The sequence below is a fragment of the Calidris pugnax genome, unplaced genomic scaffold (genome assembly GCF_001431845.1).
Source record: "Calidris pugnax isolate Ruff unplaced genomic scaffold, ASM143184v1 scaffold181, whole genome shotgun sequence".
In the NCBI taxonomy this organism is placed as follows: domain Eukaryota; kingdom Metazoa; phylum Chordata; class Aves; order Charadriiformes; family Scolopacidae; genus Calidris; species Calidris pugnax.
In genome coordinates this window covers 409,637-434,730 of record NW_015090976.1, presented here as the reverse complement: position 1 = coordinate 434,730, position 25,094 = coordinate 409,637, and the positions used below count along the sequence as shown (strand labels likewise).

The 25,094-nt window shown below is 45.3% G+C and overlaps 2 protein-coding genes across 4 annotated transcripts in view; one reads left to right on the top strand and one right to left on the bottom strand.

Moving 5' to 3' along the window:
• The window catches only part of CROT (carnitine O-octanoyltransferase), a 25,444-nt gene extending 25,107 nt beyond the window's left edge, over positions 1-337 (bottom strand). The window contains exon 1 of the mRNA XM_014952963.1: positions 215-337. The gene's annotated coding sequence lies outside the window, so the exon portion shown is untranslated. The remainder of the gene's footprint in view (positions 1-214) is intronic.
• Positions 338-493: 156 nt separating this feature from the next.
• The window catches only part of OLAH (oleoyl-ACP hydrolase), a 39,873-nt gene continuing 15,272 nt past the window's right edge, over positions 494-25,094 (top strand). The window contains exon 1 of one of the 3 annotated variants that reach the window (XM_014952951.1): positions 494-615. In XM_014952951.1, coding sequence (XP_014808437.1) covers positions 573-615 — 43 coding nt within the window. In that variant the 5' untranslated portion in view covers positions 494-572. Of the gene's footprint in view, positions 616-8,005; positions 8,080-25,094 lie in introns of those variants that run through there. The other 2 variants (XM_014952950.1, XM_014952952.1) reach the window with 2 other exon arrangements.

Sequence of the window (25,094 nt, the reverse complement as noted above, 5' to 3'; positions counted from 1 at the left end):
AACCCCAGCGCTCCCCGGGGCCCAGCAAGCGGGGGCACCACGGCGGTGTTAACGGCAGCTTCGGGGCCCCACCGGGGAGAGAGGCTTAGGTGGACGGGGCTGGGGGACTGAGGAGACAGCTGAGTCAAGCTGAGCCGTCCCCACGACCCTCTGCCCGCCGGCCGAGGAAAGAGGCGGGCTGTGGCCGACGCTCGCCCCGCGGGGCACCGCTTACCCTGGCCTGGATGGGCCCGCCGCCGCCGCCTCAGCCGGCTCGTTGCTTGCTTGCTTGCCCGCCTCGCTGCTCTCCTCGGCCGGCTCGCTGCCCGCCCGCCTCGCCGCTCCCCCCGGCCGGCTCGCCGCCTGCCTGCTTCCCTTCACCTCTGCCCCACTTCCAGCAGCCCCGGAAGGCGGGCGGGGCGGCGGCCGTGGCTCTGCGGGGGCGGGAGCAGGAGGAGGCCTGGCACGGCCTGGGCGGGCCGAAGGCTCCGGGACGGTGGAGGGGGGGGTGAATAAAAGGACAGGGGTGGAAAGCATAGTCAGGGCGGGCGTGCCCGGCAGGGTAGGGGGATTCCCTTCTTCCTCCTCAGCTGATGTTCCCCGTGGGCTGCGCTTGTAACCCCGGCAACATCCGCAGTAAGTCTGGGCCCATCTGCGAGCTCTGGGGGGGCTACTGTCCCGGGGGTAAGTGGCCCTACTGCTTTGAGGGTGGGGAGAGTTCAGGACTCTTGCAAGGACGTTTCTGTGGCCAGACTAGTGCGTTTCTGTGCTACCGGTTCAGATGGCGTGTGGTAAGGGGACTGGTGAGATGTGACTTCCAGCTCCGCAGGAGGGGGGGAGGCACGACCCACCAGCAGTGAGGCTGGGGTTTGGAGCAGGCCTCTCCTCTCGGAGCAGATGCTTCGCCACATGAGGAAGCACCACTTGCACTGGGAAAGCTGTGTGAAGCCAACCCAGCCCTGTGTGCCCATGGCTAGTGAGGTCTCTGCTGTTGGAGATGCCTGCCAGTACTGCTGGGGCAGTTCCTGCCACCTGCATGCATGCATGGTGGATGTGCAATGGAAGCTACGGCTCAGGCCAGTCCCAGACCCTGAGGAGGTCCTGACAAAGAATCAGGAGTTCCTGGCAGATGAAGTTGCCAAGCTGCTTTCCCTAATATTTGAAAAGTCGTGGCAGTCTGGTGAAGTTCCCGCTGACTGGAAAAGGGGAAGCATAACCCCTGTCTTCAAAAAGGGAAAAAAGAAAGACCTGGGGAGCTACAGGCCGGTCAGTCTCACCTCTGTGCCCAGCAAGATCATGGAGCAGATCCTCCTGGAATCTCTGCTAAGGCACATGGAAAATAAGGAGGTGGTTGGTGACAGCCAGCATGGCTTCACCAAGGGCAAGTCATGCCTGACAAATTTGGTGGCCTTTTACAAATGCGCTACAGCATTGGTAGACAAGGGCAGAGCAACAGGCGTCATCTGCCTGGACTTATGCAAAGTGTTTGACACTGTCCCACATGACATCCTGGTCTCTACACTGGAGAGGCATGGATTTGGTGGATGGACCACTCAGTGGATCAGGAACTGGCTGGATGGCTGCACTCAAAGGGTTGCAGCCAGTGGCTCAATGTCCAAGTGGAAGCCAGTGATGACTGGAGTTCCTCAGGTCGGTACTGGGACCAGGGCTGTTCAACATCTTTGTTCAGCGACATGGACAGTGGGATTGAGTGCACCCTCAGCAAGTTTGCTGACGACACCAAGCTGTGTGGTGCAGTTGACACGCTGGAGGGAAGGGATGCCATCCAGAGGGACCTGGACTGGCTTGAGAGGTGCATGTGATAGAACACACTATCAAACTTACAGTCCTACAATCTCTCAATTATTCTTGCCACTGAAGCCTTGGTAATTGGGAAGTAAGACAGACAACTATTTCATATTCTGTATCACAAATGCTACTTTTTAAATGTTGCTTCAAAGTCTTTAGTTGTAGCTATGGGAATTGCTGTGATGTTACATAAGTTTTCTAGACAAAAATTTTCCATCCACACATTTTAGATAACGCCAAGATATTCTAATACCCTGAATACCCTGTTCAGACTGTAGAGATAGAACTAGGAACTTTTGCATTGGTTTGTTTTGGTTTTGTTTTGGTTTTTTTTTTGCATTGTTCTTCCATATTGTACTTGCATGGAAGTACACTTAGCGTAGGTGCTGTGAAGGCAGAGTAGACAAACTGTTCATCTGCTGAATTGCTACTTAATCCTACTATTCTGCTGTTCCAAAAAAGAAAAATTATTATCTACATCTGTACATTTTTAGAGCAGAAGGATTCAGGACAGAAGATGGCATAACAGGGATTGCCTTGTCCCCATTCTTCACTTTCTTCATGGCCTCGGCATCAATTTTAAAATATTTTCTGTGACATAACATGCCATACTCAGACCAAATGTCAGCGTTGCCATAACGGGTTATCACTCCCAGCATGTGCACACAGGCCGTTGTTCTTTGACTTCTTTGCTCTTTCCATCTGCAGTGGTGGCACCTTCTGGTTGATTCCCTGTTGCGAGATACCTTTGCTGCCAAAATGGCTTCCCATTACCTATCTCACCTTCTCTGGGACACTTTGTTCAGTCACCTTTTGCTATGTACAGTAATACATAAAGCAGTTACTTTTTGGTTAACACACACAAAAGATAACCAGGATCAATGACCTGCTAAATTAGTATTTGTATGTTAACTACCTATAGAGTCCCTGGGTAGGAAAACGTTCAGAGATATGAGTCCATAGTCCTAAAAAAACCTGTAATTAATATTACAGTACATGTTATAGACGTGCTTTCTCTGTAACTGGACACCACTTTTTATGACCCTATTATTTTCCAAAAAGTATCTACCCTTGAAAATACAGACCTTTTTACATTTATGAATTATGAATGTGAACAAGCATGTATGTGATGTAGCAATGTGTAAAGTACTGGCACAGCTGTAGAAATACGAAATTCCAACTGGATCACAATGTTTAGGACACTGAGACATGCTGGTATCCATAGGCTGCACAAACCTCATTTCTGTTGTGGAGATAAAATCAGTAGAGAATGACATTGCCTAACTGTCCTACAGCCTGGCAGCTCTGTTATTGCAAGTTTGCAGATACCAAGCTGTCAATGCCCTGACTTGTTAAGGCTTCTGTGTTCCCAGCCAGGTGTCTCCTGCCTGCCTGGCTGTAAGCCATCCAACGGCTTTGATAGCAGACTCCATACCTACCCGTGAAGGGGATCGTTTGGCCCCCAGGCTCCCTAGTTCACTTCTGAGCGTGTTGGGCTGGTGAATGGACTGCCTTAAATCTAAATTCCGTGAGTAGACAGCCGTCTGGGCATAGGGTTGCTTTATGCCTGGCTTCCAGAATCTGTAGGGCAGCGGTTAAGCCATGGATGTATGAATGGCATGTCTATGGTATGTAAGATTTACAAGTGCCTGAGAAGCCTTCCTGGCCCTGGGCTGCCCAGCTGGCAAAGACCATGCTCCTGCAGTTCACAAAGACACATTGTGCTATAGAATATATTTTCATTTGGGAAATACCAGAACAGCCCTGTGCTGCAATCACAGTGTTTCTTTACTCAAAACTCAACAAGGCAGGGGTTGGACTATATGATCTCTAGATGTTCCTTTCAACCTAAATTATCCTGTGATTTATCTGATTGTTCTTTCAATCTTTTATACAGCTCTTTATAGAACTAGAACTTTATTTTCAGCTTATTCTACATATGAAGACCATAAAAGAATATGCACTCCCTCAGGGAATTTTTTCTTAAAACAAAATTCAGTGGGTTTTTTCTCACACTGAGCCATATTTTTGCCAACAGTTCTACAAAGAAATGTTCTTTTTGACTGTGAACACTCATAAGCAGATTTTGTCTGCCATTAATTCATCAGATCACATATCTAACTTAAAACTTCTAGCTAATAAAATTAAAACTTGTTTGTCTTGAAAACTTTACAATACAGGAAAATCTTGATTATGCAGAAGAATTCTTATAAATCCTTTTTAATAGGGTCTAAGTCAGATCTTAGGTATAAGGAAAATAGATGGAAGTAGTGGAAGGATAAAGACAATTTAGAAATAATCTAATTTTTTGAACTGCTGTCTTGTAAAAAAGAAAAAAAAAATAGACGTTTCCCTAACCATATACACTTAGATTTCAAATAAATCCAGATTCAGCTGAATGTATGCCAAAGAAGATTATTTGTTCATGCAATAATTCTTTCTTGCATGTGGCTTATATAGGTATTTTTTTGTATGAAAATTTGATCAGCTGAATCATAGAATCATAGAATGGTTTGGGTTGGAAGGGGCCTTAAAGATCATCCAGTTCCAACCCCCTGCCCTGGGCAGGGACACCTCCCACCAGAGCAGGTTGCTCCAAGCCCCATCCAGCCTGGCCTTGAACCCCTCCAGGGATCGGGCAGCCACAGCTTCTCTGGGCAACCTGTTCCAGTGTCTCACCACCCTCACAGCAAAGAATTTCTTCCTAATATCTAATCTAAATCTCCCCTCTTTCAGGTGAAAACTATTACCCCTTGTCCTATCACTCCTTCATAAAGAGTCCTTCCCCAGCTCTCCTGTAGGCCCCCTTTGGCTACTAGAAGGCTGCTGTAAGGTCTCCCTGGAACCTTCTCCAGGCTGAACAACCCCAGCTCTCTCAGCCTGTCTTCATAGGAGAGGTGCTCCAGCCTCTGATCATCTTCATGGCCCGCTGCTGTACTCGCTATACCAGGTCCATGTCCTTCTTATGTTGGGGGCCTCAGAGATGAACTCAGTTGTCTTTCAATGTGTCTTTCAAACCAGTAAGAGACTCTGCAGGTTTTTTTGTTTCAGTAAGAGTTGTAAAATAATTCTTAAGGGCAAATTACTCCATTAGGTTAGCCCAGCTGACTTTACATATACAACCCCAAGGTTTGAATGAAAATCTCAGCACCTAGGTGTCAATCTAGCACCTTTCCAGCTAGTTTAAGTGGGTCAAAGCTTGCAAAAAGGTCATGAAAGGACCCTTTCTTTATCAATGGGAGGATGGTGAGACTGTATGGGATCAACAGACTGATGTAGGTGAAAACTGACGTTCAGGGTAAGTGTTAGTTTTCAGGTTGACAAACAATGTGCTCTTACTCCATAGCTATGTAGTTGCTACTGTTGACAGAAAGATTGGGGTAGAAATTTATGCTCGGAGAAGCTGGGAAAGGCAGGATTGAGGCTTTCATCATCAGCAAGGTGAAACAAAGTGACAACAACTCTGTATCTCAGTTACAGCTTTGTCTTGGGTTACTCTCTGAACCACACAGTTAATCTGCTCCCCATACTTGCCCTCCCCACACATTTTGCAATGGAGTTAGATGTGATTTGTGACTGCTATTGCAGCAAGAGCTGCAATTCTAATACTGCTTGCTAATTCTACTAGCTTTGGACTTCATAAGCATCCTACCCACTCTGATGGCCGAGTGGAAGTCACTCTGGACACTGTGTGCTGAGCCTGATACCCACTCCAGTTCCTTTTTCTTGAAATTATCCTCTATTCAACAAAAGAAAGTTGTATCAGACTCCTCAGCTCTATCGGGTGAAATACAGACTTCCTTGCCTTTAGTCATACAAATCATAGAACCATAGAATAATTTGGGTTGGAAGGGTCCTTTAAAGTCATCTAGACCAACCTGCCCTGCAGTGAGCAGGGACATCTTCAACTAGATTAGTTGCTCAGGGCCCTGTGCAGTCTGACCTTGAACGTTTCCAGCGATGGGGTGTCTGTCACCTCTCTGGGCAACCTGTTCCAGTGTTTCACTGCCCTCATTGTAAAAAATGTCTTCCCTCTATCTAGTCTAATTCTACCCCTTTTTAGTTTAAAACCATTACCCCTTGTCCTTTCACAACAGGCCCTACTAAAAAGTTTGTCCCCATCTTCCTTTATAAACCCCCTTTACGTACTGAAAGGCTGCCATAAGGTCTCCCCAGAGCCATCTCTTCTCCGGGCTGAACAACTCCAAGTATCTCAGCTGTTCTTCATAGGAAGGGTATTCCATTTCTCTGGTCATTTTTGTGGCCCTCCTCTGGACCCTCTCCAAGAGGTCCGTGCCATTCCTGTGCTGAGGGCTCAAGAGCTAGATGCAGTACACCAGAGCAGAGGGGCAGAATCATGTCCCTTGACCTGCTGGCCAAGCTGCTTTTGATGCAGCCCAGGATGTGGTTGGCTTTCTGGGCTGCGAGCGCACATTGCTGGCTCACGTCCAGCTTTTCATCCACCAGTATCCCCAATCCTTCTTGGCAGGGCTGCTCTGAACCACTTCCTTCTCCAGCCTGTATTGATACTGGGGTTGCCTTGACCTATGTGCAAGACCCTGCACTTGGCCTTGTTGAACCTCATGAGGTTCACACAGGCCCGCTTCTCAAGCCTGTAAAGGTCCCTCTGAATGACATCCTGTCCCTCAGGCATGTCAGCTGCACCACTTAGCTTGGTGTCTTCCACCAGCTTGCTGAGGGTGCGCTCGATCCCACTGTCTATGTCTTTGATGAAGATACTGAACAGTACTGGTCCCAGTACAGACACCTGAGGAACACCGCTTGTCACCAGTCTCAATCTGAATATTGAGCTGTTGACCACTACCTTCTGGATGCAACCATCCAGGCAATTCCTCATCCATTGAGCAGTCCACCCATCAAATCCATATCTCTCCAATTTAGGATGTTATGTGGGACCGTGTCAAGGGCCTTACAGACAGCATCCTTAGCTCTTCCCTTATCCTCTGATGTAGTCACTCCATCATAGAAGGCGACTAGGCTGGTCAGGCAGGAGTTGCCCTTGCTGAAGCCGTGCTGGCTGTCTTGAATCATCTCCCTGTCCGCCATGTGCCTTAGCATAGCTTCCATGAGGACCTGTTCCATGATTTTCCCAGGCACAGAAGTGAGGCTGACAGGTTGGTAGTTCCCAGGGTCCTCCTTTCTACCCTTTTTAAATATGGGTGCAATGTCTCCCTTTTTCCAGTTACCAGGGACTCTACCTGACTGCCATGACTTTTCAAATGTCATGGAGAGTGGCTTGGCAACTACATCAGCCAATTCCCTCAGGACTCTGGGATGCATCTCATCAGGTCCCATAGACTTATGTTCAGGTTTCTCAGATGGTCACAAACCTCATCTTCTCTTAGAGCGGGGGGGAACTTTGCTTCTCCAGTCCCTGTCTTGTGGTCCATCCACTTGAGAGCTGCAGGAAGAGAGGTTGCCAGTGAAGACTGAGGCAAAAAAATTGTTGAGTACCTCAGCCTTCTCCTTGTCCATTGTTATCAGCTTGCCAGTCTTGCTCATCAGGGGGTTACACTTTCTTTGATCTTCCTTTTCTGGATGACATACCTGCAGAATCCCCTGTTATTATTCTTTGTGTCCCTTGCCATGTTCAGTTCCAGCTGCACCTTGGCCTTCCTGATCCCATCCCTACAGAACTTGGCAGCGTCCCTTTACTCCTCCCAGGATACCTGTTCCTGCTTCCACTGCCTGTGCATTTCCTTCTTGCCCTTTAGTTTGACCAGCAGCTCTCGACCCAGCCATGCCAATCTCTTGCCTTTCTTTCCTGATTTCTTACACCTGGGTGTTGAGAGCACTTGTTCTCTATGGAAAGTGTCTTTAAAGATCTGCTAGCTGGGTTCTGCTCCCTTGTCCCTGAGGACCGCTTCCCAGGGGTCCTATTGACTAACTCCTTGAAGAGCTGGAATTTTGCTTTCCTAAAAATCCTGACTTTATTCCTTGCCTGACCCATATCCCTCAGAACCACGAACCCCACCAGTGCATGATCACTTGCATGCCAGACTGCCTCCAGTCTCGATGTCACTTATATTAGCTTACTTGTATTGGTGACCAGCAGGTCCAGTATTACATCCCCTCTGGTGGGGAATTACCTGGCTGTCTATTACCTCGCTGAAGAAGTTATCCTCGATGCACTACAGGAGTCTCCTGGATTGCCTACAGATCGCTGTGCTACTTTTCTGGCAGTTTTCTGGCAATTGGGCAGCCTGGAGTAGACACCAACCACAAGGCTCCCCTTGTTGCCTGTCACAGACGGAGTGATGCACTTCACCTGTAAGTGAGAAGCAGCAATATATTTATTGATACAAAGCAGGGATTTAGCAAAGTTTGATAGTAAATGCAACAGTGTTTTAACAAGATTTGATGGCAAGGTATACATGGTTATTTACTGCATAGAGGACAAGGTCAGACAGAACCGTCAAGGAGACCTTCCTATTGAGTCATGAGGTTCAGAAAGGACCCTCTTGCTTTCTAAACTCCTCAGAGAGGAGTCTGGGTGCGGCTGCATCCAATCCTAGTCCCACATTTGGCCAATTGTTTATGTCTAAAGGATTATATATGCACAATCGATCCTTTATGTCACCTAGCTGAGATTTCAAAGTTTAACATGGTATTAGTCACTTACCGAGGATCTGTCTGGCAAGGAATTTCTGAATCTCAACCTTGAGAGACATCCCTACTCAGGGGGAGATAACAGAATCAAGAATCACAGAATCTTCATGAAGGGACCTTTGAGATCACCGAGTCCAACCATGCACACACACAAAAATCCCCCAACAATCTTGGGCATTAGAGCATTCCCTGAAGTGCCACGTCTATGCATTTCTTAAATACCTCCAGGGATGGTGACTCCACCACCTCCCTGGGCAGGCCACTCCTGGCATGCAGCCCGCTGCCGTGCAGGACTGCTCAAAGGGCTCTTGGGCTGTTCACTATTTATGGGGATAAGATGATTGACATATTTGCATATCAACCACAGGACCAGTATTGTGACGAGGTGGGTGCATTGCTCAAGTTAGCCTTTGGTTATTGTGGTGTTATCTGTCTCCCTGAAACCATGTTGATCCAGATGCAGCCATCAGGACTAGATGTGCTTGTTATGACCACCACAGAAGATTATCACTTGGGCAAGGTTAAGACACCTCCCTGGGCAGGCCACTCCTGGCATGCAGCCCGCTGCCGTGCAGGACTGCTCAAAGGGCTCTTGGGCTGTTCACTATTTATGGGGATAAGATGATTGACATATTTGCATATCAACCACAGGACCAGTATTGTGACGAGGTGGGTGCATTGCTCAAGTTAGCCTTTGGTTATTGTGGTGTTATCTGTCTCCCTGAAACCATGTTGATCCAGATGCAGCCATCAGGACTAGATGTGCTTGTTATGACCACCACAGAAGATTATCACTTGGGCAAGGTTAAGAGAGATAAAGGTCAGGTTGGTGGTGGAGCACACCGTCACGCTCCACCCCATGACTATAGTCAATTCATCTTATTCTCACAGAGTGGTGGTACGGTCACACTTACCTCTGTGCCACGAATAGTATATTGATAATGTATGTGCTTACAGGTCCATGGTAAGTAGATAGTGAAGTATTGCTATTTGCTATGTATTAACTTGTTATGTTTTGAATGGTTGGAGTTGGGTTGTTTTATTGTGTACCACACCTTTATATATGGTATGATTATAAACAATAGACACATTAATGTTAGAGTTAGTAAAATCACAACTGGGTGAAGCATGATATTAAAAACTCACGTTGCTGTTGGTGACCATTCGAGAAGAGTTTCCCACCAATGGTGTTCTCCATCTTTCTTCACTCTTTTCAAGACATGGTGTATCTCTTCTGTATCATGCTGAATGGTGATTAGATTTTTGTGTCCATTCTTTCAGACTCATTCTAGCAGTGGACACAGGACATCATGTTGTAGTAGTTTCTTCACCAATGTAAGATTCATTCTGATGGGGATAGGCAATAAATCTTGACTCAATGTATAATTAGATTGTAACAATTGGTAAGATGTACAAGGAACTGAATAACTGAAGTCACATCCCATAACTTTACTAAAGTTACAAATATTTGAGTGATTAGTTGTATCTCCAGTAATGTTATCTACGAATGCAAAATCAGGAAGGGGTCTCATACAAACACACCCTTTTCCAATATATGCAAGTGCAGTTTCAGGGGTTTCATCGGGATGTATTTCAAAATGACAAACATTTTGTTCAGTGTCAAGACAAATGTCTGAGGCTTTGATGGTGGTACTTTACTAAAGTTACAAATATTTGAGTGATTAGTTGTATCTCCAGTAATGTTATCTACGAATGCAAAATCAGGAAGGGGTCTCATACAAACACACCCTTTTCCAATATATGCAAGTGCAGTTTCAGGGGTTTCATCGGGATGTATTTCAAAATGACAAACATTTTGTTCAGTGTCAAGACAAATGTCTTAGGCTTTGATGGTGGTACTCTCAGAAGCAAATGCTAGTTGTTCCCAGACAACACAAGCGTTAACAGTCTACTCTCAGAAGCAAATGCTAGTTGTTCCCATACAACACAAGCGTTAACAGTCTGCCAGTTGTTTCTGTTTTGTTGGGCCCACAGTCTGTGTTCTAATGGATATAGCATAGCTCCATTGTGATTTAAGCCTAGCACAATGATTTGGTATACGGTGTATACCGAAGCATTGTGTACTGTTAACACAAAAGCTGTAGCCTTATTGTTGATGGATCATAAGTAAAATTGACTAAATACCACAGGATTGGAATTCCCTTTCAAATTCAGTTGCATCATCCCAGATTACCTTCCAAATTCCAGTGGGTAAGGTGCCCTCTTCACCTTCTTGTATAATTGCCACTACTGTAGATGGCATCCACAGTTGAACTTGGATACAACTAAGCTAGAGAAACATTTTTATGGGCTGCACCAAGAGCATCCACAATCAATTGGTGGTCCCTTTCATTAATTCTTTCCCACTGAGGTGGTGTATCTGATAACAGCTATTGGTTAGTTCCCAATGCTAATAGAGAAGACCCCAATGGGGTTAAGCAGCATTGTTAGGGTTTGGGATAGTAACATGAACACAAAATTTCTGTTTGCCATCCTGTGGGGTGCTGCAAGAGAAAATAGATACTTGTTTTGTCAGGGAGAGTTACCGCATTAAAAAGAAGGAAAAATCTATTGCACGCTAATTCTATTACTTGTTTACTGGTGGAAATATCTAATGCAATGGCCTTATATTGCCATTTACTATTTATCACTTTTGCTGAAGCATACATAAAAAAATATTTTCTGTTTTTAGACCCTCAGTGTGAAGCATACATAAAAAAATATTTTCTGTTTGTAGACCCTCAGTGAGGTCACCAGAATGGGTGAAGGTTGAAGGCTGTTGTAACACTAAAGGGTCTGTGTTTATGGGCAGCTGCAATTTGGAGACCATAGTGTGTCCTTCAGTTAATTGCATGTTCTCTGCAACTCCTGGTAGGTAGGCATACCATTTTCTGATCGTGTGCAACTACTTCTGGGAAAGCAGTCCTCTTTGGGATTGCTTCTAGTAAATTAAATGATGTGCTAGTTTTCACGGATTGTCCCTGATCTATCTTCTCTACTTTTTCAACTGCTTGGACTAAAGATTAACGTCCCTTTTCCCATTCACAGTATCATTGTTCTGTTTCTTTAAATGCAGTTGACCTAAACAATAAGGGTCTTTGGGCCCTTGGGGGGGCCAGTTTGGAACAGGTTACAGTGAGCAGCATGTTCTGCAAAACTCCATTTGGCTATAATAGGGTCGTGGTGGTGCACTGGTCCCAGTAACTGATGTGTTTTAGTTCTTCAATTAGAGTTTCTACTTCTTCGTTATGTCCTAATTTCCACTCCCAGGATTTGCCTTTTCTGTGAGTATAATGGACGGGAAATGATAGAAAATCCAGGCACATGCTTTCTCCAATATCCTAAAGTTCCCATTAATTGTTGTAACTCCTTCCTTGGTTGGAGCATTTGCAGCTCTTCCATTTCTCTCACATCACGGCACAGGATCCGTGGCACTGCCTGCTATCCAACAGATATCTCCTGGGTCTCTCCACTGCCCTGGCATTTCCCTGCCTCAGGAAACACTCTGTGTGCTCCACTGCCCTGGCATTTCCCTGCCTCAGGAAACCCTCTGTGTGCCGAGATCTGCTGCCCCGTTGCAGCTCACAGAGTAACGGAATCTTCATGGTTGGAAGGGACCTTTAAGATCATCGAGTCCAACCATACACACACAAACAAAAAAACCCCAACAATCCCGGGCACTGGAGCATGCCCTGAAGTGCCACGTCTACACCTTTCTGAAATCCCTCCAGGGATGGTGACGCCACCACCTCCCTGGGCAGGCCCTTCCAGGGCCTGACCACCCTCTCAGCAAAGTCATTCTTCCTCAGATCTCATCTAAACCTCCCCTGCCCCAACTTCAGACCATTTCCTCTGCTCCTGTCATGATTCCCTTGGGAGAAGAGGCCAACCCCCACCTCTCTACACCCTTCTTTCAGGTAGTTGGAGAGGGCAAGGAGGTCTCCCCTCAGCCTCCTCTTCTCCAAAATCATCAGACTGGCTCCGGAACAGCTCCTCTTGGTGAGAAAGGAGGTCTCCCCTCAGCCTTCTCTTCTCCGAAATCATCAGACTGGCTCTGGAACAGCTCCTCTTGGTGAGGGCATTAAACATTTTGATGAGAACTTTGCAGCAAAGACAACATCGATTTTGAATACCATTATACTACTATTATAATCAAATAGTACTCGTCTCATCCTGTGACTAACAAATCTGGCCCCATTACTGATTTTTGACAGGAATCTTGTATTCGTTTCTTTACATTACTGATTTTTGACAGGAATCTTGTATTAGTTTCTTTATTATTATTATTATCACATCATTATTAGCATATTTCTGCTTGTATGAGTGACCACTGTTGGCCTCACACTTTTGAGGCCTGCTTTAGTGAATGCTTGAGCAGAGGCTCTGTAGGAACAATTTGTGGACCTACCAGCACATCAGCAAAATTTACAATCCCTCTATTTTTGCCTTTAAAAGGAGGGGGTGTCTACCCATCGTTCCAAGAAAGTATCAAGTATGGGACAAAGATGAAGGACCAGACTCTGCTTTATGGCCGCCTTGTTTTATCCGTCTGTCAGGGAATTCGTGCCTACAGCATGGGCTGCTCATTGACTTGTGTAAATATCTGTGACCAGATGCTCCTTTGGTGCCATGGGTTTGCTCTAGAGTGTGAGGGCTGGAAGGGCAGTGGGTTGATGAGGCCTGAGGTGGAAGGGCAGTGGGTTGATGAGGCCTGAGCTGGAAGGGCAGTGGGTTGGTGAGGCCTGAGGTGGAAGGGCAGTGGGTTGGTGAGGCCTACTAGTGATGCTGCCAAGGCTGTAGGTGGTGCCATGGAGCAATGCTAACAGCAGCTGTTAACCCTGCTAACACCTGAATGAACTCAAGACTTTATTTATAAAGGGAAAAGGATCAGTTACCCAAGAAACATCCACAGGTCTTAGCACAAGGGCCCTCAGCGTATTTGCTCTCACGTGATCTCAGTCGCGGGTGACTCAATTTCCTCCTGATGACAGCTTCTCAAGGAAAAGCCTCTGTGTTAAGGATCCCGGTACTAAGCTACATCCACACTGAATTATTTCCCCAGCACATTGGCAAGAATATTCCTAGCATTTCTTTCTGTTTTGCAAAATGACTATTCTAGAGAAGAAACAACTTCGTTTCTTATTTCATCATATACCTATCAAAATTTCAATGCGTGACCTGATTGTCCAATACGTAATAAATAACAGTGTGTGATCAGTTAATATTTATGCAAATGTGCTCATTTAGCTGTTTGCAGAACAGCTTGTGCTTTGCTTGGTCAGTGACCTTGTAGCAGTGAGGCATTTCATCTGTTTGCTGGCAACAGCAGAGACTAAGGGCTCGTGTGTCCTCGTTAACATCATTGCTTATACACCAAAAATATTTGCTCTTCAAATATTCTATGTACTTATACATATACATGTTACCTAATATACAAGAGATTTAAACTCTTGCTGGAGAAGCAAAGCAGTATCTACAGTTACAGGCTCTTTTTCCTATTCTGTTTTTCTTAGATTCCTGCTATTTCCACATGTGAGCACCTGCACTTCTTTGCTCCCATGTTTCACTTCACTTCTGTTTTGGAGGGTTTTGGTTACCAGTCTCCCATTCCTTCCTTGAGCTCTCCTTTCCCATTATAAGCTTTGAGGTCTATCACTCTGGGCCCTTTGTTGTCCATACACTGTTCTTAACTTACTGAGAAGAGTTCCATCACGCTTTTCAATAGCTATTTCTATCTTTTCTGTGATTCAGTCTCTGGCAATTTTTTACTTGTCTCACGTCATGTATTCACGATTTCTGAAAGATTAACTGGGAGCTTTTAATGCAGGGTTTTTCCAGCAATTTCTGATCAATGTCATTTGTTGCAACCGTTGCACAGAAATGACTCACTTTTCAGCCAATGGTGCTAAGAGTTTCTCCATAGAAGGTCCACAGGGTACTTACCTGTGATGATGGCATAAAATATTCTGGGATACCTTGGGCAAGATGGTCATCAAATCCCATGGTATGGGTCTATTCAGAAAAGCAATTGCTTCTCAGTAGTACTACTGGCTGCTTTCAGCAGGTATGCATAGTTTTATATCCAGGCCAAAAAAATCATTATGGTTATCTAGTGTATCACTTGTTAATTTTTGGTACATCAAGGCTGGGTGCAAGGGAGCTCCATGTATCCTTGTGAGTTTTTTTCCTATTCCTCAGAACTGGTGTGAGCTAATAAAATTGGATTATTTTTTTAATAGAATGAATGTAGAATTAATATATGGTCATATTCATATTGTCTAATGCATCTGAGTCTCTCCATCATCTGTTTCTCTGAGGCATCTCACTGAATCATATGTGTTGTATCATCTACACTGCCAAGTACTTTTGCAAAGCAGGAACAGGCTAAACTATTGAAGGAGCATGTTCTGAGGCTATACATAGATGACATACCAGTATATCCAAGGGAGATTTTTTGTTGGGTGTTTTTTTGGCTAGTTTAGTCTGGCTTCCTGGATTGGACACCTCCTCTATAAATGTAATTCAAAGTTGTGCAAAAGAAAACCATCTCAAGTCTTTCCTTCCTTGACTGTAGGTCAAGCATTGCACTGTGTTACATATTTTTGTGCCACCCCACTGTCTGCTCCAAGGCTCTGTAATGGAGGGAATAGTGGACTTGCACCTGCAACTGGAGAGACTGTTCTGTAGGATACGCGCTCTCCTACCATGAAGAGGTGCCCATCTTCCTAATACTGCTGTTTTGGGAGGAAAAAAGCACTCGGAATCATAGAATCATAGAATTGTCCAGGCTGGAAGGGACCTTTAAGATCATCTACTCCAACCATCAACCTAACTCTGGTAAGAAAAAAACATCACTAAACCATGTCGCTAAGCACTATGTCAACCCATCTTTTAAATCCCTCCAAGGATGGTGCCTCAACCACTTCCCTGGGCAGCCCATTCCAAGGCTTAAGAACCCTTTCCGTGGAAACATTTTCCCTAATATCCAACCTGAACCTCCCCTGGTGCAACTTGAGGCCATTTCCTCTTGTCCCATCGCCTGTGCCTTGGGAGAAGAGACCGACCTCCCCCGGCTAGACCTTCCTTTCAGGGAGTTGGAGAGAGCGAGAAGGTCTCCCCTGCCAGGCAGCTCCAGCCACTCTGCCCCCAGCCTGTAGCGCTGCAGGGGCTTGGTGTGACCCAAGGACAGGACCCGGCACTTGGCCTTGTTGAACCTCATCCCATTGGTCTCAGCCCATCCATCCAGCCTGTCCAGATCACTCAGCAAAGCCTCTCTGCCCTCCAGCAGGTCGACACTCCCACCCAACTTGGTGTCATCTGCGAACTGACTGAGGGTACACTCGATCCCCTCACCCAGATCATTGATAAAGATGTTAAAGAGAATTGGCCCCAGTACTGAGCCCTGGGGGACACCACTCGTGACCGGCCGCCAACTGGATTTAACTCTATTCACCATTCCAGGAATGGTTTTCCTGGATTCCTTCCTACTGAATCAGCTCTTCCCATGAGGAGCCAATAGTTATGGACACAGGAGTTGAGCTCAAACTGATGGGACAACATCATCCATGGGATGCTGGATCATCAGTAATGAATGCAGAACTTTCAGACTGAAAGTGACATAGTTGAGGCTCTCAGTTGTGAGTAGGCATGGGGATTTCATTATCATCACAGAAAAATACTTGTGTTGAAAAGAGTGGACATAGCCTTGTTGAGCCTTGCACCTACTGCTTCTCAATGGGTGGTCAATTTGGAATGGATAAGTCCACTGAGGCAGAGTGGTGACTGAGACCAAGACCATTGTCCAAAACATCTTTATTGGAATAGCTCAGACTGGAATTATTGGCAGAATCTCCTAGGCCTTTTGATTTCTATAAGATTCTGAGCCGTCCCAAGGTTTTTAATGGAATCCACATCATAATCCAGTGACCAGCTTAGGAAAAATACAGCTATTATAAACTGCAAGGACTATGAGACCCTTTATACGGAGGTCTTGATGAACAATGAGGTAGAATTTTTAACAACTTGGTAGACTTCAGTGTATGCTCATGAAAGATGCCTGCGTCTTCTAAAAGTTTCAGAAAGAGGAAGGTGGTATTTCTTTTTTCTCTGTAGAGGGAGAAGATCATTCATGGCATTTGGGTAACTCTCTGTGTTGTGGAGTATTCCAAATACTTTCTGTACCACTGGATTATGAGGCCAAACCTTGACAGTGATAAACCGCGTGCCTATTTTAACCAGGTCCTTATTTCTCGTAGGGTGCAAATGGAGCCTGCGTGTGGTCATCCCATTGCAAGATCTGTATTGCTGTGGGACAAGTGTAGTGCCAGTGTTCTCTGTACTATGTGTACCTTCTATGCAGAGGTTAGCAAGCAGCAGACCCCCATTATCTATGACATTTATTCTTCTCCACCTGAGTGGAGTCTCTCTGCACCCTGCTAGTTTTCCTAACATTTGCGTGTTTCTTGTCAGTCCTGATGCTACTTCATCCACCACTCCTTTTGGGCAAGAAAAACTCTCTCTAACCTGCAATTTCATTTCACTTTTCCTGCATCTTTTCTGGTTTTGACTGGTGCTTCTGAGGCCTGCTACTTGCTGTCCAAGAGCCAAGAAAAGCACTGCCAGGAGATGGAGGCGGCTTCTGCAGAAACTGCTGCTTCTCCAGAGTAGCAGTTCTCCAAAGTACTAGTTCTCCAAGCTGTTGTCATCAAGACAAGCAACAGTTTGGCATCAATAATGTATCAAAATGACAGATATATCATCAGCATCCGTGGAGAAAAGAAAAGCAAGCCCTGTCTGGTTTTGAACACCTGAAGATACAGTGCACTGTTCTGTTGCTTATGGTCATCTTCCTACTTTTTTCCAGGACACAGTTTTGTGCATGGTAGCACAAGTACTGGGATAAACCCATTTTTGCCCTGATTGTTGTGGTGAATGAGTAGATTAAGCTCTGAATATCACACAGAAGTTATCATAAAATTAGCACTGCTGTTCACTCTCAGTGGCGGGCTGAGTGTTGGCAGCTGCGTGACTCCAAGCTTTACAGAAATGTAGAGGGAGAAAGGAAAAGTGTCCATACAACTGACTGCTGTCTCATGCTGTAGCTATTTCTGTTGGTGAAAAGTGTATAGTTTCTGCAAGTTTGTTGGAGTGTGATAATCTGTTCATATAGTTACGCACAAAGGGTCCAGATACTCCTACTTCCAGAAGCTGGAGTTGTGATCTGTGTGATGAAGTAGCTGCTCTGTAACTATGCTCACTAACATAGTGAGCTTTCTCCCAGGCTCTGGGCTGTGATTTTTCTTGCCAGTGAGTGTACTCAGGTATGGCTCTCAGCTCTGCGTGTGTTCCTGGTCAGTTGATGTATGATGTAGTTCACCCGTTCCCCTAAGTGTGAATCATGTATCTATTGATTTAGGCTTGTTCTTCTGTCTACTGCCATCACTGCTTTGTCCCCTTAAACAAAGTCCTGCCTTTAACAAGCAGTTTATCTCCTGCTTCTTCCTTGACACCTGGCAATCCTCACAGTACTAGTAGTTTTACTGCTGGAGCACTATGGAGTTTGCTAGCTTTTTCGGAGCCTCCAAAAGGAAATGTGAATACATTCCAAAGTTAGTCAATGGACTCCTACTCTACAGAGCCAGTTGTGCCGCGCTGAGGAGGGCTTGGAGAGGCAGGGGGGGGTCCTGCTGGACCTATATGAGGGGATTCTTATCCTTCCATAGAAGCACTTCCATGCTCTCAACATGCCTGAGAGCATTCAGCAACGCTTCCCTCGTGCTGTTTCCTGATGATTTGTCATCAGATTGCATGTTTGCTCCATGACCTGAATGAATTACTACCTTCTGGGGGGTAAAGTCAGTTCCTTTTCTGTATGAGCTCAGCTTTCTATGTCTAGAAGGGCTGTCTTAGCCAAGGCTTTGTATGATGCTACTCCTTGGCATCTTTTGAATGTCTCTCTGTAACCTTAGTTGCTTGGTATGTTTATTGTATGTTAGACCTAACGCTTTGCTCAGATCGGGTCTGCATTCTCTGGCAGGCACTGTACTTCATTCATATGCTCTGTTCTAGGCATTTCTTTAATTGCCTTCAGTTTTTCAGGGTCAAGCTGTAATTCCTCAGTGCTCAGTACATGCCTGGCATAGGTGTGGATAGGCTGCTTCTGCTTTAGCTTCATTGTGTCCATCCTGAAATTTTGGCTTTGACACGTTTTGGGAGTTTCTGGGTTGCTGGATTCATGCCCTCCAGCAGGTCGACACTCCCACCCAACTTGGTGTCATCTGCGAACTGACTGAGGGTACACTCGATCCCCTCACCCAGATCATTGATAAAGATGTTAAAGAGAATTGGCCCCAGTACTGAGCCCTGGGGGACACCACTCGTGACCGGCCGCCAACTGGATTTAACTCTATTCACCATTCCAGGAATGGTTTTCCTGGATTCCTTCCTACTGAATCAGCTCTTCCCATGAGGAGCCAATAGTTATGGACACAGGAGTTGAGCTCAAACTGATGGGACAACATCATCCATGGGATGCTGGATCATCAGTATTGAATGCAGAACTTTCAGACTGAAAGTGACATAGTTGAGGCTCTCAGTTGTGAGTAGGCATGGGGATTTCATTATCATCACAGAAAAATACTTGTGTTGAAAAGAGTGGACATAGCCTTGTTGAGCCTTGCACCTACTGCTTCTCAATGGGTGGTCAATTTGGAATGGATAAGTCCACTGAGGCAGAGTGGTGACTGAGACCAAGACCATTGTCCAAAACATCTTTATTGGAATAGCTCAGACTGGAATTATTGGCAGAATCTCCTAGGCCTTTTGATTTCTATAAGATTCTGAGCCGTCCCAAGGTTTTTAATGGAATCCACATCATAATCCAGTGACCAGCTTAGGAAAAATACAGCTATTATAAACTGCAAGGACTATGAGACCCTTTATACGGAGGTCTTGATGAACAATGAGGTAGAATTTTTAACAACTTGGTAGACTTCAGTGTATGCTCATGAAAGATGCCTGCGTCTTCTAAAAGTTTCAGAAAGAGGAAGGTGGTATTTCTTTTTTCTCTGTAGAGGGAGAAGATCATTCATGGCATTTGGGTAACTCTCTGTGTTGTGGAGTATTCCAAATACTTTCTGTACCACTGGATTATGAGGCCAAACCTTGACAGTGATAAACCGCGTGCCTATTTTAACCAGGTCCTTATTTCTCGTAGGGTGCAAATGGAGCCTGCGTGTGGTCATCCCATTGCAAGATCTGTATTGCTGTGGGACAAGTGTAGTGCCAGTGTTCTCTGTACTATGTGTACCTTCTATGCAGAGGTTAGCAAGCAGCAGACCCCCATTATCTATGACATTTATTCTTCTCCACCTGAGTGGAGTCTCTCTGCACCCTGCTAGTTTTCCTAACATTTGCGTGTTTCTTGTCAGTCCTGATGCTACTTCATCCACCACTCCTTTTGGGCAAGAAAAACTCTCTCTAACCTGCAATTTCATTTCACTTTTCCTGCATCTTTTCTGGTTTTGACTGGTGCTTCTGAGGCCTGCTACTTGCTGTCCAAGAGCCAAGAAAAGCACTGCCAGGAGATGGAGGCGGCTTCTGCAGAAACTGCTGCTTCTCCAGAGTAGCAGTTCTCCAAAGTACTAGTTCTCCAAGCTGTTGTCATCAAGACAAGCAACAGTTTGGCATCAATAATGTATCAAAATGACAGATATATCATCAGCATCTGTGGAGAAAAGAAAAGCAAGCCCTGTCTGGTTTTGAGCACCTGAAGATACATTGCACTGTTCTGTTGCTTATGGTCATCTTCCTACTTTTTTCCAGGACACAGTTTTGTGCATGGTAGCACAAGTACTGGGATAAACCCATTTTTGCCCTGATTGTTGTGGTGAATGAGTAGATTAAGCTCTGAATATCACACAGAAGTTATCATAAAATTAGCACTGCTGTTCACTCTCAGTGGCGGGCTGAGTGTTGGCAGCTGCGTGACTCCAAGCTTTACAGAAATGTAGAGGGAGAAAGGAAAAGTGTCCATACAACTGACTGCTGTCTCATGCTGTAGCTATTTCTGTTGGTGAAAAGTGTATAGTTTCTGCAAGTTTGTTGGAGTGTGATAATCTGTTCATATAGTTATGCACAAAGGGTCCAGATACTCCTACTTCCAGAAGCTGGAGTTGTGATCTGTGTGATGAAGTAGCTGCTCTGTAACTATGCTCACTAACATAGTGAGCTTTCTCCCAGGCTCTGGGCTGTGATTTTTCTTGCCAGTGAGTGTACTCAGGTATGGCTCTCAGCTCTGCGTGTGTTCCTGGTCAGTTGATGTATGATGTAGTTCACCCGTTCCCCTAAGTGTGAATCATGTATCTATTGATTTAGGCTTGTTCTTCTGTCTACTGCCATCACTGCTTTGTCCCCTTAAACAAAGTCCTGCCTTTAACAAGCAGTTTATCTCCTGCTTCTTCCTTGACACCTGGCAATCCTCACAGTACTAGTAGTTTTACTGCTGGAGCACTATGGAGTTTGCTAGCTTTTTCGGAGCCTCCAAAAGGAAATGTGAATACATTCCAAAGTTAGTCAATGGACTCCTACTCTACAGAGCCAGTTGTGCCGCGCTGAGGAGGGCTTGGAGAGGCAGGGGGGGGTCCTGCTGGACCTATATGAGGGGATTCTTATCCTTCCATAGAAGCACTTCCATGCTCTCAACATGCCTGAGAGCATTCAGCAACGCTTCCCTCGTGCTGTTTCCTGATGATTTGTCATCAGATTGCATGTTTGCTCCATGACCTGAATGAATTACTACCTTCTGGGGGGTAAAGTCAGTTCCTTTTCTGTATGAGCTCAGCTTTCTATGTCTAGAAGGGCTGTCTTAGCCAAGGCTTTGTATGATGCTACTCCTTGGCATCTTTTGAATGTCTCTCTGTAACCTTAGTTGCTTGGTATGTTTATTGTATGTTAGACCTAACGCTTTGCTCAGATCGGGTCTGCATTCTCTGGCAGGCACTGTACTTCATTCATATGCTCTGTTCTAGGCATTTCTTTAATTGCCTTCAGTTTTTCAGGGTCAAGCTGTAATTCCTCAGTGCTCAGTACATGCCTGGCATAGGTGTGGATAGGCTGCTTCTGCTTTAGCTTCATTGTGTCCATCCTGAAATTTTGGCTTTGACACGTTTTGGGAGTTTCTGGGTTGCTGGATTCATGGTTGTTGATTGCCTTTATGTGTCAATCTCCTGCTGCTGCCGTGAACTTCCACTTCAAGCCTGAAAGTCTTTCTAAGATACAATTCCATTTACCATGGAGCACTTCAGCACCCAAACCGATGTGCAAATCATTCAAACCCAGTGGTATCTACTGAAGGATTTCAAAGAGATTTTCAGGAGTGTCACAGGTTGTATCTAAAGAAAATACGAAAGACATACTCATTTCTGACCTCAGGTTGGTGTTTGATTCTTGAAATATGTCCTTGTCTTCTCTTACAAGCTGGATGGGGTCCACAGTGGCAATTCTGCCTTTCTTTTGTGCTGAAAATACCTGTGGTGGTTGTAGAACTGAAAATAAATCCCTGTGGCTTCCTTTTACTTACGGGGAGCAGAGCAGTTAAGGACCAACTGATTCATTTTCTTTTTCTATAACTTTCTTACTGACAGTTTGCATTGTCTCACTACCTTATTATAGCACCTGATAACTTCTCTTTTGTCTCGTATCAGCACCTGGAACTGTTGCAGTCTGGTTCTTGTGCTTCAGTAGGAGGTATTGACATTTGGAGCCCCGCCTGGAACATTTTAGGTGTCTTTCTGATTGAAAGCATTTCTGTAGAGTGAGCTGTTAATGAGCGTCCAAAGTTAGAGACCAAAATTGGGTTTCTTAGCTGTGTGATGTATCAGACACAATAGTATATGGGGGTTTTTGTTGTTTATAATTTTATATGCATCACTGTGTTCCTATAGGGGGTGGTCAGCAGTTTGCACTGCTAAGGCTGCTGCACTCCAGATCTGATGAAGACTTCTGTGGAGTGCCACAAGGTTGTGCCTAGGCAGGCATCACCCAAGCACCTTAGGTAGAAGTCTCAAGACTGTAATGTGGGCTGAGAGGGTAGAAGTATGAAAGAGTCTGTTTTTATGTTGAGATTTATTTCTTTAAAGGTTCATTGTTTTAATTTTGGTTCTTATAAAACCTGGCTTGGTTCTTATAAAACCTTTGGAACTCTGGCACCATTTCCCTGGTTTTGGTGTTTGCTTCAAGGAGAAAGTGAAGGCAGACCTCTAGGCAGCTGGGATCCTGCCATTGTACTTTTCTGCATCTGCAGCTGACCACAGAGAAGGGACAGGAGGAAAATTCTGTTGGTGAAGGTGTTTTTTCTCAGAAGCACATTTTTTGGTTGTACCAGTGGAGCAATTATATCAGTTATTATGATGCTTCAGATAATGATATGTCAACACACAGATTGGATCTAACAACAGGCTGGATTCAACGGGATGAGGTTCAGCAAGACCGAGTGCCGGGTCCTGCATTTGGGTCACACCAACCCCCTGCAGCGCTACAGGCTGGGGGCAGAGTGGCTGGAGCTGCCTGGCAGAAAAGGACCTGGGGGTGTTGGTGGCCTGTGGACTGAACAGGAGCCAGCAGTGTGCCCAGGTGGCCAAGAAGGCCACCAGCATCCTGGCCTGTGTCAGGAACAGTGTGGGGAGTAGGACTCAGGAGGTGATTGTCCCGGACACAGTTTTGTGCATGGTAGCACAAGTACTGGGATAAACCCATTTTTGCCCTGATTGTTGTGGTGAATGAGTAGATTAAGCTCTGAATATCACACAGAAGTTATCATAAAATTAGCACTGCTGTTCACTCTCAGTGGCGGGCTGAGTGTTGGCAGCTGCGTGACTCCAAGCTTTACAGAAATGTAGAGGGAGAAAGGAAAAGTGTCCATACAACTGACTGCTGTCTCATGCTGTAGCTATTTCTGTTGGTGAAAAGTGTATAGTTTCTGCAAGTTTGTTGGAGTGTGATAATCTGTTCATATAGTTACGCACAAAGGGTCCAGATACTCCTACTTCCAGAAGCTGGAGTTGTGATCTGTGTGATGAAGTAGCTGCTCTGTAACTATGCTCACTAACATAGTGAGCTTTCTCCCAGGCTCTGGGCTGTGATTTTTCTTGCCAGTGAGTGTACTCAGGTATGGCTCTCAGCTGTGCGTGTGTTCCTGGTCAGTTGATGTATGATGTAGTTCACCCGTTCCCCTAAGTGTGAATCATGTATCTATTGATTTAGGCTTGTTCTTCTGTCTACTGCCATCACTGCTTTGTCCCCTTAAACAAAGTCCTGCCTTTAACAAGCAGTTTATCTCCTGCTTCTTCCTTGACACCTGGCAATCCTCACAGTACTAGTAGTTTTACTGCTGGAGCACTATGGAGTTTGCTAGCTTTTTCGGAGCCTCCAAAAGGAAATGTGAATACATTCCAAAGTTAGTCAATGGACTCCTACTCTACAGAGCCAGTTGTGCCGCGCTGAGGAGGGCTTGGAGAGGCAGGGGGGGGTCCTGCTGGACCTATATGAGGGGATTCTTATCCTTCCATAGAAGCACTTCCATGCTCTCAACATGCCTGAGAGCATTCAGCAACGCTTCCCTCGTGCTGTTTCCTGATGATTTGTCATCAGATTGCATGTTTGCTCCATGACCTGAATGAATTACTACCTTCTGGGGGGTAAAGTCAGTTCCTTTTCTGTATGAGCTCAGCTTTCTATGTCTAGAAGGGCTGTCTTAGCCAAGGCTTTGTATGATGCTACTCCTTGGCATCTTTTGAATGTCTCTCTGTAACCTTAGTTGCTTGGTATGTTTATTGTATGTTAGACCTAACGCTTTGCTCAGATCGGGTCTGCATTCTCTGGCAGGCACTGTACTTCATTCATATGCTCTGTTCTAGGCATTTCTTTAATTGCCTTCAGTTTTTCAGGGTCAAGCTGTAATTCCTCAGTGCTCAGTACATGCCTGGCATAGGTGTGGATAGGCTGCTTCTGCTTTAGCTTCATTGTGTCCATCCTGAAATTTTGGCTTTGACACGTTTTGGGAGTTTCTGGGTTGCTGGATTCATGGTTGTTGATTGCCTTTATGTGTCAATCTCCTGCTGCTGCCGTGAACTTCCACTTCAAGCCTGAAAGTCTTTCTAAGATACAATTCCATTTACCATGGAGCACTTCAGCACCCAAACCGATGTGCAAATCATTCAAACCCAGTGGTATCTACTGAAGGATTTCAAAGAGATTTTCAGGAGTGTCACAGGTTGTATCTAAAGAAAATACGAAAGACATACTCATTTCTGACCTCAGGTTGGTGTTTGATTCTTGAAATATGTCCTTGTCTTCTCTTACAAGCTGGATGGGGTCCACAGTGGCAATTCTGCCTTTCTTTTGTGCTGAAAATACCTGTGGTGGTTGTAGAACTGAAAATAAATCCCTGTGGCTTCCTTTTACTTACGGGGAGCAGAGCAGTTAAGGACCAACTGATTCATTTTCTTTTTCTATAACTTTCTTACTGACAGTTTGCATTGTCTCACTACCTTATTATAGCACCTGATAACTTCTCTTTTGTCTCGTATCAGCACCTGGAACTGTTGCAGTCTGGTTCTTGTGCTTCAGTAGGAGGTATTGACATTTGGAGCCCCGCCTGGAACATTTTAGGTGTCTTT